General features: G+C 59.6%; 1 protein-coding gene across 3 annotated transcripts in view; it reads right to left on the bottom strand.

Annotated features, from left to right (window-relative positions):
- Window positions 1-15,789, bottom strand: part of NOL4L (nucleolar protein 4 like) — a gene marked incomplete at its 5' end in the record, with an annotated part of 60,425 nt that overhangs the window by 8,167 nt on the left and 36,469 nt on the right. For all 3 annotated transcript variants that reach the window (XM_082065516.1, XM_082065518.1, XM_082065517.1), the window contains 3 exons: window positions 11-196; window positions 902-1,173; window positions 11,781-11,922. In XM_082065516.1, the coding sequence (XP_081921642.1) occupies window positions 11-196; window positions 902-1,173; window positions 11,781-11,922 (600 nt within the window). The remainder of the gene's footprint in view (window positions 1-10; window positions 197-901; window positions 1,174-11,780; window positions 11,923-15,789) is intronic.

Below are 15,789 nucleotides of genomic sequence, written 5' to 3'. Positions count from 1 at the left end.
CCCTCCTTACGTTGAAGGCCTTTAGCCTCTCTGGGTCCATCCCCTCTGAGTCATTTATCTTATCGTTGTCTTCGTGGTCATCATGGTCATCATCATCTTCATCAGCCGTGGGGGCCCTGCCGACGGTCAGGTCCTCGGGACAACCGCTGACCTCTGTCTTGATGGAGTCGTAGCTGCCGGAGCTGTATGGAGGGGACTGAGAGGAGACGGGGGTTACTGTGAGCAGCCCTTGCCTGCGCCCCTGCCCACCGGCACAGGGAAAAGCCCTTTCTCCGTGGCTTTGGCCCATCTCCCAGTGGCCCCTGCAACGCGGGGAGATGAACCTGTGGCCAGGCTCCCCCAGTGCCAGCTCCTGCCTGTTTGGGCGGGGGGGACATGATGGACCCCGTGGTGGCCTGAAGTCAGGCAGTGTCACTCTGCCTGACCCTGCGGGAAATGCTGCCCACATCCCGCAGAACGGGCTCCTCCGCACACGGCGGCAGCGGCACGGCTGGTGTGGGGGAGCTGAACCCGCCTCAGAGCCTGGGTGCTGGGGCAGGGTGTGGGGACACCTCCGCTCTCCTAAACTGTCCCTCCCTCCCTCTGCAGCCGCTTGGGCTGGTTTCTGCTGAGCAGCAGCAGCCCTGGGCTGGAGTGTGGCCAGGCACAGCTGCTCTGCCACAGCCGCAGCTGCAGCGCGGCGTTTGTCCGTCCTTCCCTCCCTACAAGGGAAAGGCTCCGGGCCCTGCTGCCCCCCCCATGCTTTCCTGGCGCGGGGGCAGGAGCTGTGTCCCTGCCTGGCCCCAGTCGCCTCACGTGCGGTTGCTCCTAGCATGCCGTGGCCCGTGCCCGGCATTGGCTGGGGACACATGGCTGCCCCATGTCACCCACCCCGGTGTTGTGCTGGCAGCCCCGGTTGTACCTCTGCCGTGGTCTTCACTGCGTACTTGACCCTGCTGCGCAGCCCATCAGTGCTGCAGCCGTCCGACTGGTAGGAGGGGGTGACGTGGGCAGGTGTGAGCTTGTCGCAGAGGTTGATGGGCTGGTCGTCAGCGGAGGTGGTGAAGTCCATGGGGGCCGTGGTGCCATTGCCATTCATCTCGGGGAAGGTGCTGTCGCCCTGCGTGCTGCTGGAGGTGGAGGGGTTCAGGGTGGAGGAGCCATTCCCGCTGCAGCTCTCTGACGAGGAGTCATCTGCAAGGAAGGACATGTGGTCACCCCCGCGGTGTCCTGCAACCGAGGCCCCGAGGTGGGCAAGTGGCTCTACCCCCCACAGCACCAGTGTCCCCCAAGCCTGCCTGCAGGACCCCTGGTACGTGCCGCTGCTGTGACAGTCCCCACGCAGCCAGGGCTGCTCTGGGCTCACCGGGTGGGCGAGTGGCCACAGGCACTGCTGTAAGCCAGGCCGGCACAGCCGTGCTTCAGGCCCTGGGATGCAGCAGCCAGAGGGACGGACACCAGCACCTGCAACTGCAGGGCCATCGTCACACGGATCCGCTCCCCGTCCCTCAAAGCTGCTGTGCTCCGCACCCGGGCTACCCAGGTGACAGTCCCTGTGCCTCCACCTGGGCTGTGGCACCTGGGCTTGAATAAGAACTTTGGAATTTGGTCCTTTTCGGTTTCTGTTTGCATTGCAGGGAGGAGAAAGGGGCATTGCCTCTCCCTGCTGGGTCTCTCGCCTCCCAGCACAGTCCTCCTGGCCCGTTTGGGGCTGGGTGCGGTGGCTGGCAACAAGCTTGGGGACAAGCTGCTCTGCAGAGCGCAGGGGCGTGGGGATGGCACACGAGGACAAGCTCGGATGGAAAAACCCCTGGGTCACAGCACCATCGTCCTGCCGGTGCACGGCTCCCACCACGGCAGCCATCCGCCTCGTGCTGCCCCAAGAACAGCCCGGCCATGGCAGAGAGCCTGGCCCTGCCCGGTGCTGCCTGTACCCAGCCCCGCCTGTGCCCGGCCAGAGAGCCCAGCCCTGGGGCCAAGCACGACATTTTCAAATTGCTCAGTCCATTTCCCTTCCCTCCCCCTCGCTGCAGTAAATCCTTTATTTCATTAGGTGCCTCCGCGAGAGGGAAAGGGCGAAGCACGTGGGGAGCTCTTCCTGCGCGAGCATGCGCTGGGCAGCGAACAAAGAAGCTGCCGGCAGGGACAGGCAGATGGCCGTCCCTGCGCCTGCCAGGACAATGGGCTCAGGCTGCAGGGTGGCCCCGGCCCCACGCTGACGGCTCCCGGCACACGGGTGCCAGGTCCGAAGGTGTGTGGGTGCGGGACAATGCCCGACTGCTGCCACCCACCCTCTTCCTCCTCCCGCCGGCACCCACAGGGACTTTAAGGAGAGGCCGGGCGAGCACTGCGGTGACCCTGCGGCAGCCCAGGACTTTGTCTCCCTTAAAATAAACACACTTGAGGACACTGGGGCATCCAAACCGACCGTGGGGCCGGCTGGGGCTGCCACCATGTGTCCCCAGCCACCCTGCCGCGGCCACCAGCGCTTGCTGCCCAGCATCACGCCTGCGCCGAGGCTGCGCCTGACCCCACGAGCCCCTAAAATAAAAGGTCCCCACTCAGGCTCCCCACTCAGCTGAGTTCCCTCCCCCTCCTTTCCCTTGTGCTGATCCACTTATTCGTCTGAGCGATGGCCAGAGCTGACCTAATCCCCGGTGGTGTTTATGTGCGGCGCAGGCATCGCCCTCCCCAGTGTGAGGCAGAGCCCCTGCTCCCACCGGGGCCGAGCGCCGGCCCTGCGAGCCAGGGAGCTGTGCTGGGACATGCGGCCAGACCCCCCACTGGCACCCCGGGCCCTCAGCCTGGACGCAGGAGCAGTGGCAGGTGGCTGGGGACACACAGGCCTCCCCAGGAGGGATGGTGGCCGTCCCTCCCCCGTTCCGCTCTCCAGGCGAGATGGGGCTCTCAGAGGGAGGCTCCAGCCTCAGCCAGCGATGCCTCTTGGAAGGATTAAGGAGAATTATTCCTGTGCATGAGGCACAAGCTGCACTCCAGGCCCCACTGCCAGCCCAGGCACAGCCACAGCAACAGCCTGGCACCGCGGGGCCGATGGGCGCAGGTCCCGTAGGCCCATAGTGGGACCTCCTGCCAGATCCCAGGGAGGCCGGTGGCCCCCGGCATGGCCACCTGCACAGAGCGGGGCCCCCGTGCCACAGAACCCCTGCCAGGCAAAGGGAACCAACAGAGGTGTCACCTGGTGCAAGGTGGGCCACCCCAACTGCCCCATCACATCCTAACCCGCTTCCATCACATCCCCACCCACCCCCATCACATCACAGCCTGCCCCGTAACATCCCCACCTGCCCCGTTGCATCCCCACCTGTCCTGAGCACCCCGCTCCTCCCTGGCCACCCCCTTCTCCCTTTGTCCCTCCACTTGCAGCCTCCCCATGGCCACCAGCTCTGTCCCGGTCCCTGCAGCTCTCGGACCTGTTGGCACTGCCAGTCCCGCCAGGCAGGGTCCCGGGGGTGACGTCTGACCCTCTGACTTCCCATTGTCTTGGGTTTTCTTTTGTGTTGCACAAAACATACACAGCAGCTGCAAATCAGGTTTCTACCCACCTCTGCTGCACTTACAAACCTTGGGTTTACTACAGCCGAAAAACAATGAAAACATTGAAAACAAAGAGGAAGATGTCTCAAGGAACCTGTCCGGGTGCAATAAGAAAATGAGATGGGAAGCTAAAGTAAGGGACCAGCACCTCTGCAAGAGCAATTTAGTCTAAACCAAGGATGAATGCAAATAAATAACAAGGTCTGTAAACCCGCTAGCTACAGATAATTTTCTTATTTCTACATTTTTACAGGTTATAGCCTCCTATAAACTCCGCATATGAAGTGGTGGATTAATCTCAGTTTTGTGGGCAGAGAAAGAGCCACAAATTCTGACTGTCCTTGGATCTGAACGGGAATAGCTTCAGCCAGCTTAAAAACACACGGGCTTGGGAGGGAGCGTAGCTCCCCTGGCTGGTTCAATGGGACAGTGTCGGCGACAGTCCCGGGGCAGCCTCGCTGGGACGCGTCCAGCCCAGAGCCAGCCCTGACAGTAGCAGGGACACCCCCCGGCGCAGGGACCGGGGCAGTGGCAGCAGGAGCCCTCCCGCCTCGGGTGCCACGTTGGCCATGCTCCCGGAGATTCACTGGTTTGGTAAAACTCACCGAAGCCCTGAGCTGGCTGAGGTTTCCTGCAGCCTCCCGGCAGGTGCCCGGGCACCGCGCAGGGCTGGGCAGCAGCAGGCGAGCCGGGCCCGGCTGCGCCGCCATCAATATATTCATTATAAGCAGCACGGGGCGGAGGAGCTCCTGCTCGCGGCTGGAGGCCGGCTGTGCGAGGAGCCCCTCTAATGAGGATAATTGGGAGCCCCCCTGCTCCAGCCCCGCGCCCTAATTGAAGCAGATGGAACTATAAAAACAATATCACTTCTAACCGGTTTGATCTTTCGGTTGGAAAACGGAGTATTTCGTTTTCCTGTTTAATTCCCTGGAGCCCAGGGCTACACAGGCTGGAAGTGGAGGAGACCGCGGTGGAGGGAACACAGTGAGGCTGAAGAGCCCGGTGGCCACTGCCTGGCCCCAAGGCCCCGCGGCAGAGCCCAGGCTGTGGATGAGTGGCCAGCAGGCCATGGTGGACCCGCCTCGTGCCTCCGCCGCGGCCTCGGCCTCTCCTGGCGGCGCCGAGCCCGGGAGAGCGAGAAGCAAAATGGCTCCTTGGGCTGCGGTGCTGGGGGAGGAGGGGATCAGTCACTTATTAAATGAATTAATCAGGGCTCAGCGTTTTCATTTTGAAGAGGCTGCTGGATTATCCTTGATTTCTGTGGCACTGGATTTGCAGAGATCAGGAGGGGAAGGGGCGATTTCCAACACCTGCTCCCCGGGCGGTTTGACGGCGGGGAAGTGGTTGGGTTTAACGTCTCCGCCAGCGAAGGCCACTGCGCCGCGCTCCAAAGTCAGAGCTGAAGATGAATGGGGCAAATTGTTCCTCCTCCTGTCACATCTCCAGAGTGGAGACAAAACCTCTTTTGACTCAGAAAACAATGAGCTTATGTAAGAGCCAGCGGCCCACGGAAACCTCCCCACAGCCCCGCACCGTGTGGCGGGCCAGGGGCTGCCCGGCCCTGCCCACCACCGGGACGGCACCGCTGCAGCGCTGCCTGTCCGCTGCCTGCCCGCACAGCCTCAGTGCTGCAGCCACCACCAGCTCCCACCAGTGACACTTGCTGCCCTGTGGGCCACCTGCCAGCCACCAGCCATGGCCCTGGCTGTGGTGGCAGAGGACGTCGGTCCCACCTGAGTCTCCCCGTGGCTGCCGGGAGAGAACTGCCCTGTCCCCACCCCACCACGGGCTGGAGCTGCTCACCCATGAGAGTGGCTGCCATGGGTGCAGACCATCCCACCGCCTGCAACACAGCCAGGAAGATGAAAAGTGCCATAAATTATTCACTCACAAAAGAGGCGAGAAGGGGGAAGAAGGGGAGGAGGAAAGCCTGCGAGGAAGGGATACTTAATACAAATTAGAGACCGAATGGGAACAGGGGCCCCGCAGGGGCAGGGCTGGGCGGCAGCACCGTGAGCGGTACCCGGGGCTCCTGCACCCACGAGCGGGCGGTGAGTGGCTGGAGAACCCCGGCCATGCCGGCTGTGCTGCCACCCCAGCCCCGCACCGCTCACACAGCTGGAGCACGAAGCCCATTTTTATCAGGTCCTGCCCCACTGATTGCCTCCAAGATGCACAAGAAGGAAAAAAAGAAAAGCCACTGGGGCTGCGCAGCGGCGGGGCTGGCCAGTGTCCAGTTAAGGCGCTCTATTTCCTGCCTGCCTTCGTTAATGCAAACCTCGTTATGCCCCAGACAAAGTGTCCACCCTCAGCCCTCCCTCCCCAGGTCCCTGCCTTCGACCAGAGCCCTCGGCGAGCCAGACATCTGGCACGGTTGGACACAATGTGCGGCCGGACAAGGCAGCGCTGTGCAGCCGCTCCCCCTCCGCCAGCATGAACGGTGCCCCCCGGTGCCATCGCCCCCGGCCCCGCTGCCCAGCTCGTGGGGGCAGCTCCCTTGGCACCCAGAGCTCACAACAGACACGTTCCAGCGCACCGCAGCTCACGGCCCCGCTGCAGAACGCAGCCGTGCCACAAACACGCTCTGTTGCTTGGCTCTCCGTCCCATCACTGCTCCTCTGTCCACCTCACCGCTCCAGGCGTGCTTGACCAGGAGCTTCACCGGCACTGGGATGGCGGTGGTGCAGCCCAAGCCTCTCCTTGCGCCACCATTGCTGGCAGCCACCCAGATCCTGCTGCAGGGAGGGGACACGGCGCGGCCTGCGCTGCCTGGACACTGCCTCTCCCCGTGCCAAACCAACGGGTTTGGTGGCTTTGGGCAGGGCTGACACTGAGCTGGTGCCTCCAGCCCAGATCTGCCCTCAGAGAGACCCTGCTGCTCACCCCAGTCCTCTGGACAGGACAGAGTGGGGACTGTCCCCAAGCCACCGAACTCTGCACTCATCCCAGGCAAGGGACGCACTGCAGGGCTCACCCCCTGTCCCTGCTCACCCCTTCAGCTGCGGGTGCTCAGATCTGGGGAGGAAGGTGGGGGCACAGACTGCCCCGCAGCCTGGTGATGCTCCCCGCTGCGGACCAGGGACGAGCCCCCCAAAGCTCTGCTCTACGCAGGATGAACCCATCAACTGGGCAGAGCCCTGAGCCCATGCCAGCACGACCGGCGGGTGAAGACACCACGGCCCCGCAGCATCTGCACCGCACCGCTCAGCCTCGCAGAGGAACGGGCAGCTCTTCACAGGACAGTGAAAGGAGGGTGGTTCCCACTGGCGAGGGCCTTTGCTCGGGAGGAGCAAACATGCCCCTGGAAGAGGTGACAGGGAATGGAGCCACCAGCCCAGGCTGCTCAGGCGGGGCAGGTACGTACAGCAGGGACAGCATGGCATGGAGACACCATAGTGAGGGAGGAAATATATGCCTAAGAAAAAGAAGATGAAGTCTTGTCTAGCTGTAAGGCCTGGATACGGGTCCAGCCTTGTCTAGGCTCTGAGCCAGGGCTTCTGGAGGGTGGAACCACCATTGGTGCAAGAAGCCCTTAAGACAGTGAGGATTTTGCAGCTTGGGAAAAGGGACTGGGGGCTCACAGACCACCTCTCGTGACTGCCCTGCCTCAGGCGGCTGTCCCTGTGTCTGCTGGGCCCTCCTCGTTGCTGCCAAAGGCGCGCTGGCATCCGCCGGCAAGCAAAGGAAAGCCCCAGCAGCAGAGAGGAACTGGGAACCGCGACACCCGATGCCGCCCGCGGTAAGTGACCCTGGTACCGCCTGTGGTAAGTGACCCTGGTACGGCGGAGCAAGGAGGGACGGCGGCCTTGTGAGCAGGTACCAGCTGTCAGGAGGTGCAGGTGTGGACCGGGTGTCCCGGCTGCCCTGGGGCCGGAGCTGGTATCACCTGGGGTCCCACAGGCAGGGACTGAGCTCACGGGACAGGCACAGGCCGAGCTTCTGGTCTGTGTTCGGCAAGAGTGTGCAATCCTGCACAGGCAGTGCTTCGGGGAACCTGGTGACGTGCAGCACATTGTGGGCATCTCACCGAATAACAGTGCTGTGACCTGGAGCTGTGGGATGTGTCCAGTACCAGAACAGGGACAGTGCTGTCCCTGCCAGCTGCAGGACACCATGTCCAGAGGAGCAATGTGCCCTACCTGCTCCCCAGGACAGCATCCCAAAATACCACCTGCCTGCAAGTCCTTGAAGTCCCTCCTTGGAGCCTCCTGAGGGATGTCCCCAACACCCAGAAGCCTTCCCAGCTGACCGCCTCGAGGGATGCCCCCGAGGAGTGCGTGTCTTTGTAGTTAAGTAGGTTAAGAAAGTCCTTTCTCCAAGGTCTGGATTAGCCACTGCTGCTCCAGGCAGGACGGGCTCAGCAGGGACACTGCCAGTCGGGTGAGGATGCACACAGGGACCTCAGCGGGAAGGGGATCTGTCCCAACACGGTGCCATGAAACAACCCATGTCTCCACACAGGGAAAGCAAATCTCACACCCAGGAGTGATGGGGCAGAGTGGGCTGAGCAGTGCGTCCTGGGGAAGCAGCAGAACGCATGGCCATGGAGGAGCCAAGACGGATCCCGTTAGCAGGCAGGACATGGGTGTCTTCTACCGCAGTTCAAGTGCTTTGCCACGTCACATACACAGGGGTTCAGGGTCTGCCTGCTGCTTTCTTTCCAAGGGCATTGCTCCCACTGACAGGTTGCAGTGTCCCCACCACAAGAGACCCTGCTCAGAGACTGAACCAGGAGGTTTCATGATGCTGCACTCGCCTGTGGACGCAGATGGGCTCTGAAAGACAGACAGAGCTTGGCTGAAGCTGCTGCGGCAGGACAGGACCAGGTGCTGGGACCTGCGCTCAGCCGGGAGTGGGCACGGGACGCCTTCATGGACAGCAACGGGCAGAGGGGACAGCGAGACAGCGTGGCTTCCAGGGTCACTCTGCTCCCAACACGCGCTGGCTCCCCAGACGTGTCCCTCCAGGATGTCCTGCACAATAGCTCAAGCAAAGAGCCGGTGTTGATCTTGTTGTTGCTTTGGGCAGCCGCCGGCTTCCTGCAGGCACGTACGCTGTGAGCAACATCCGATGGGGAAGGGATGTTGCAGGAGCTTCACGTTTTCCGTGCTGGGGCCCGCAGGATGAGTAACAAAGGAAAATGGAAGCAGCGGGTGTGTGCGTGTCGGTGCTGCTGCTCGGAGCTGGCCGGTACACCCCGTGTCCCGCCGTGCACCCACCAACCCGGCGGGAACCCAGGCTCTGCTGCCAGCACGCTCCTGACGGTGCCCGCTCTGTCCCTCACCACTGAGGTCATTAGGTCTCATTTGTCCTCCCCGCTGTTCGCAGGGCTGACGCTGGTTGCAGTGTGGCGATACTGGGCCAAGGTTTCTGGGCACAGAGACAAAAGAAGGTGTTGGCTTTTGTCCCAGTTGCTTTTTAGCTCTCTGAAGATTTAGCAGATAGCTGCATATCAAAACATGGGACAAGGGTTCCCTGCTCTCCTGCCGCTCTGGATTTCTTACCACTCTGCTCATGTGCCGTAGGAGAGCATTTGCTATCCCCAGACTTGGAGGTGATGCTTCGGTACCTTAAACAACACTTTTTTTAACAAGCATGTCAGACGATACTGCTCTCCTACTAGGCAACTCTTCATTAAAACTTTATACTTCAGAAGCCTTTCACAGAAGGCACACTCCAAGCATCCCGTCTATCGGACGGCAGCAGGTGGGAGCAATTTAGTAACTCAAAAGGATTTCCAGAGGGAGGAGAGTATCAAGTACTGAACAAGGTCCCGATGAAGGAGTGGTGCGGGCAGAGCCCTCTGCAGAGCCAGGATGCTGGGAGCTGAGCACGGGGCTCGCGGCGGCACCGGCTGCATCTCCACAGCTGGCGAACAAGGCCGGGGCTCTGCAGGGCACAGTGACAGCCGAGCGCAGGAGATGCGGATCAACATCCAGTTTTGGCAGGGAGTGCTTTGAGCAGAGCCCTGGGGCTGCCCCGGCGCGGACACTGGGCGAGGGGCACCACGGCAGCCGGGCTGCAGTTCACACGGGCTGGTGACTCGCGGTTAGACCATTTCCTTGGGGAAGTCTTGCATGTGCGCAGCCTTAGCAAGTCAGCGTGAACCCCGTAAAACACATTTGCTCCAAAAAAATAGCTTTCATGAATTGACAGAAGAGGGAACTGAAGAGTGCTCGACACTTTGATTCATGCACATTCCCTTCCCTGCGCCAGCGATCTGCCTTTCCTCTGGTGACATGTTCCTCCTCTGCCCCATGCTCCTCCTCTGCCCCGTGTCCTCTCCTCTAACCACTGCCACCCTTCCGGGCTGCTCCATCATCCTTCTCAGTCCCACACACACTACAGTGCTGGGCGGGAGCATTGGTTTGACATGAGGCCTTTCACACTAGCAGCACTAGCCTGTATTTTAGAGCTCCAATACAAGGCATGAACATTCACCACAGTGACAAATCCTCTTTTCAGCCCCATAAAATGCCCCCTGAAGTACAACAGGGTGATGGAAATCCCAGTGCCTGGCTTCTACTTGACGGATCTTGTGAGCAGCCCTGCCCTTGGCTCACTGACTCTTGGCTCCATCTTTCTGATTCACCCAAGTCTACCTGGCTGAGCCTCTGGCCGGCCCTGGGGACAACCTGGGACACTCGCGGTCCTCACAAAAAGGAAGGGACTGTTTGTTCTTTATTGCTCGTCACTGAGCCTTACAAAAGACATTAGTGGAGCCAAGAAGGGCCTCGAAGAGGACACCTGCTTCTGGAGAAAAACCACAGGGCATGAAGAATTCAAAGCACTTCCTAAGAGGGCAGAGAGCAAGAGAGATGATTTAGCTTCAGTGAGAACATCTTGATTTGCCTCAATATACGAGTCCCTTATTAAATTCCTGCCCTGTTGAATAACAGCGTTCAGCAAAGTGATCAAAACCATGTCATTCTAGATTGTAAATGAAATTGGGAATTCAGTGGTGAAGGATAAACCCCAAGCCCACAATATCCTGATGGGAGATGGGAGAACAGCAAAATTCAGGAGGTACGAGAGACCCGGCCAGGCCACAGGTACGAGGCAGCGCTCGCTCGGTCCCGAAGAGCCGGACGTTTCTGATGTGCGCATTGTGCTACCCTCAAAACTCGCACCCTCGCTGCGGGCACGGCCGTGCCGCCAGGCCCTGGACACGCTGCGGTGCCGCTGCCCATCCCGCCAGCAGGGACGTGGGGACACACGGGTTTCACACCCTCACCCAGGCTGCCTGACTCCTGCTTCTCAGCTATGAACAGCAGTTTCTCAGACCTGCAGATTTGCAATAAAAACTGAAGTGCCGCAACGCTCTGAAGAGAGCACTGTCCCTTTGTCCCTGTCATTCCCGCTGTCCCTGCCACTGGCCATACAAGCAGCAAAAAGCCACCCCAGGGAGACCTGTCAGCACAAAAGCCCTTTCTTTCCCCCAAGGTGGTTTTCCAGTCCCCTTTCTTTAAGCAGCACCAACCGACCCGGGTTGTCCATCGACTCCTCTGCTTACCTCCCACTCTCCCAGCAGCAGCTGGGTTGGGCACAACAAGGGATCCAACCTCTCAAGCAAAAGCTGGTAACAGCCCAACCACCAAATCCTTCCAAGCATCACGGAGATGAACTCTGACCTGAACTCGTACTTCACCATTTATTTACTCTCTCTTTTACTTTAAACTAGCACACTTCACAGGCATAACACACCACCTCTTCACCAGATGCCTCCTCCCACCCATCCCACGTGTGCCACCTCCAGTCCCTTCCAGCGCCAAGCGAGGAGAGACCTGTGTCCAGCCCACGTTCTCACCGCATCGGCTATTGCACATTGCACAGTTCTTGCTGTGGAAGGTGCAGCTTTCCAAGCACAGAAAGCTGCGACCTGTTTTGCAAAGCCTTGGCATCCCTCCTGTGCAGCACGCGGCCCATGGTTGAGCACTAACGGGGCTCTCCTCGTCACACCTGCAGAATTACAGCCTGGTGCCTTAGGAGAGGATCCGATGACCTCTCTCTGGAGGAGCTGGGAGTTAGGTCCCTGCAGCAGGACCAAGCTGGACAGGCCCTGGCTGAGCTGGAACACAGCGATTAAATAGGAAGAATTGGGAGGCAGTGCTGCTTCGAAGCCTGTGCTGGTAGGAAATCCATCCTACAGGTGGGACACCCGATCAGGAGGGACTGGTTAATGTTTAATAAGCCACAAAAACATGGTGTGGCAGAGGCAGCGCGGTTCCCGCCCAGCGGGCACTCACCGTCCTCCTGGCCGGGCAGGTTCTGTGGGCTGCGCATGCTCTCGTCCTGGCTGGGGCTCAGGCTGGAGTTCAGGTGCTGGTCAGCTGAGATCCATGTGGAGTCGTTCATATCAAAGTCCTCGCTGCTCACCGATGTCTCATCCTGGAAGCAAGCAGGAAAGGGTTAACTCACTGTTTTCTTTCCTCCTTTCTCTGGCTTTAACATCTCCTCACCGAACTGCTTCCTAAAAGCAATTCACTGGGTGGCAAAAACAATTCAGTGGGTGGCTCCTGCCCCCCAGGAACGCTTGCTGGCCCCTCAGTGCTCCCCAAGGCCACAGCTGGGCTCTGCTTCCTGCTTGAAGACGTGCCTGAGCAATGGCACTGTCTCTAATTGAGGACAATTAGAAAGAGCTCGCATCCTGTAGGAGCGGATGGCTGAGCCTTGGAGTTTACCCTTTAATCTCCATCCACCCCAGCCCGGGTCTGGCGAGGTAGCGGCGTTTGGGAGCTGGGGATGGAGTGCGACACCATTGAAACGACACCGTAAAATGTCTCAGACTTTTAAAAATCAAATCCCCTGCTGCAACAAGACACACCAGAGGATTGGCATGGGCATGGAGTGGCCAGTGGGTCAGATCCAGAGATCTGCACCCAAACCATGGCCTTGCACTAATCCCTGTGGCCCTGCACCCATCCCTAGAGAGTGGCATCCAAACCATGGCCTTGCACCCATCTCCACAGCCCTGCACCACCTGCAGCTGCAGAGGAAGCTCCGGCAGCACCGCCCTGAGGGACCGACTGCTCCTCCAGCCCTCTCCAGGGATGGTGCTTCTGTACCCTGACCAAAAATGCCCATGTGCATCTTGGGAGCGAGGTGCCCAGGCAGGCAGGGCCACCAGCCGCCCGCTCCCCAGCAGCATAGATGACATTCCTCTCTCCCACTCCTGCAGCTGAAAGGACATTTTCTCTCTCCCTCTCTCTCCCTTCTCACTAACCTTTACAGCACTTCAAGACACAGCCCTTGGATCGCTTCCAGCGCCGGAAAGGTCAGCCGCAGGATTTCAAAACCATCATCATAAAGGCAGCACTGAGATCCTGAATGAGAGGAGGGGCTGCGGGACCTCCCCGGGCTGAGCTCTCCCGACACGCAGCTCGGGAGGAAGCAGATATGCATCCCGTGTGAACACAGTCCCGCTGCCGATCCCTTTATCCGCCTTCCTCTGCCCGCTCCCCTCTCAAAGCGATGGGCAGGCACCTCACCCAGAGCCCTGGGGTGCAGGGGAACACCAAAAACATTTCCAGAACCCCTTTCAGCTATGCTTTCCTTTGACTGAAACATTTCAAAGGCTTATAAACTCTTTGCTCTTTTTTTTTTTCCCTCCCCCTAGTCCTGAGATAAAATACAATCCCTGTTGCCTTTCCTTGTGAGAAGCAACTGGCCGGCACCCCTCCAGCCTACGCCTGCGCCTCGTAAAAACTGCCCTGTCTGCTGCCGCTGCCTGACAGGTTTTATTGTGAACAAACAAATGTCTTTACAGACAGGTTTGTGCTTTTCCTCCCCACTCCTCGTCCCCGCAGACACATCTGCTGGCTCGGGGCTCGCGCTGCCCCCAGCCCCCTCACCGAATGTGCCTCCCGGGGAGTTTCCTGGAATTTACAGCTTGTGAAACCCCGCACGCACCAAGGGACGGGACGGACAGACGGACGGACGGATGGGGCTCAGCAGCCTCACGCACACCTGCCACCAGGACAGGAATGCCCCAGCCAGGTGCCCCCGCAGCCCCCAATGCCATGCAGCGACCCAGCCGCTCCAGAAACTCCATCATGTCCATACAGGAACAGAAATGTAAAGGTCTCCCTGTTGCAAACTATAAATAGTCTCTTTATTGTAAGCATTTGCAGTGAGGCAGCCACCCTAATATCTGGCCTTCTTCACAAGGCTTACTCAAGATTACTGTCAGAGCTTAAGAGACAAACGCAAATGCCAAGGTCCTCACTGCCCACATCCCTCACCTGGCTGGGGAGGAGCGACCCGCGGGGTTTTCGGCCGGGGTCCAGCTCTGGCACGGCGCCCGTGGGGCTGAGCTGCAGAGGAGCCCAGTGTCAGCACCTAAACCAGCACCCAGGACGCAGCACCCCCTCTGTGCACCCACGCATGGTGGAAAAGCGGGGCTGTGAGGGATGCTTTATAAATGTGTACAATTCTCTCGAGGTGCAATAACATTAGCCTATTATTAGAAATACCCTGGGTATCAAACCAGAAACTGATAAGCTATAAATGACTCAAGTCAAACACGGCCGTCGCACGCTGAGGAGCCCGGGACCAAGCCTCTGCCAAAGGAGCAGGGAGCAGGATGTGGGACCAGTCCCCACTGTCACACCCGAGCCCCCAGCCAGGGCCTGCTGCTCTCCAGTGCTCGCACCCTCGGCCAAAATGCCAACGGCCAAACCTGCCAGCAGCGCTCAGCTCCTGCAGCACAGCCCCCAAGGGAGCGCGGGGTCAGGGTGAACCCTCCACAGCAGCGCAGAACGGCCAAAGCCAGCAGTGGAACTGTCAAGGGAGCATCTGCTGCTGTGGGCTCAGGGCAGCCCCGCAGCTGTACCCGCACTGCTGTGCCCCACAGCTCCCCACACCTTTGCGCCTCTTCCCCAAAGCAAGAGCAATGCCCCAACCCTGAGTGCGACTCCGGCATCCCCCGCTGGGACACCAGAGGCCACCAGCAGTCTCCCTCCTCAGGACACCCCTTAAGAGACCAAAGGCTGAGCGTTGTGACCTCCTCATGGCAACCGCCAACGCCAGCGGTGACTCCTGGCACTGTCCACCTCACACCGGGGACAGCCCCGGCACCCAGAGCCCGGCTGCCCAGCCACGGCCCTGGAGCAGCCCCAGTTCACCAGCCGGTGCAGTGGGACGGCAGCACCGCACATGTCCCAGCATCAGAACATGGGACACCAGAGCGGGATCAAAATCTAAGCTTTGAATTTCCTCTGGATGCCAGTAACCTCAAAGCAGGCTCCACTGTCCAGCCACACAAGGAAGCTTTTCTCAACAGCAGCAATGGGCATGACTCGGAGCAATACGGTAAATCTAATCTACCCTTCCACCCTCTTTTGGCTTGCGAGTCAGGCAGCTCATTCTTTTTCCTCTCTGGATTCTCAGGAGAATTCTCTCGGCTAATTTCTTCTTTCCTGTAAACAAACTTCAAATGAAACTTTCATTAGAAAACAGAACGCAATCCATTACCAGTGCCTGTGTCAGGACCGGCCGCCTTTTCCCCAGTTCCACGCCACTCGTGGCACAGCTGGAAGTGACAGTGGCTGTCCCGACCAGCCAGCCCAGAGCTGAACCCGGCACCGCCGCTGCCGCCCTGCTCCTTCCTGCCTTTCCCAGCTCTCACCCCGCAGTAAAGTCCCATCGCTTTGTTTCCAGCATTGGAGGGATTGAGCGATCAAGGGTCAGGCAACGTGCGTGCAGCTCCTCTTCTGCAAGGGGAAGTCAGATCCTGCTGGTGCATTCACAGGCCCCACCCAAAGCTCAGAGCTGGGCTCCCAGCACCACGCAGCCTTTGGAAAACAACATCCTTGCTCCTCTCCTTATCTACAGTCCAACATTCACAGCTGCTCTGCAGACACTCGCAGCCAGGATTTTCTAACCGGCAGACACTCACATGCGCAGGGCTCACACTCGGCATTTCTGTCCCACTTTCCATTCACCGATCTTGGAGCACTGTGCGTGCACGCGTCTGCGGAGCCTCCCAACTTCCCTCTGAGTTAGAAAAGTGTTCTTGCTATGACAGAGCTGGAAACCCTGGGCACTGACAGCTGCCCTGGCTGGTCCAGGAGCACAGTCCACACCTCTGGGCTGCAAGGCTTTAACCACAAGACAGCGTTTCTTCACCAGCAGCTCTCCCTCCTGGAGAGCAACCTCCCACAGCGCAGGCTGGCGCAGGGCAACGGGGAGCTACTCTTATAACCGTATCTCGTAAATATATGCAAGGCTATCGGTAACCTGCTTATTTTACAGCCA

The sequence above is a fragment of the Streptopelia decaocto genome (assembly GCF_964273445.1).
Source record: "Streptopelia decaocto genome assembly, chromosome: 14".
Taxonomy (NCBI): domain Eukaryota; kingdom Metazoa; phylum Chordata; class Aves; order Columbiformes; family Columbidae; genus Streptopelia; species Streptopelia decaocto.
This window is presented reverse-complemented; position numbering and strand designations above follow the sequence as displayed.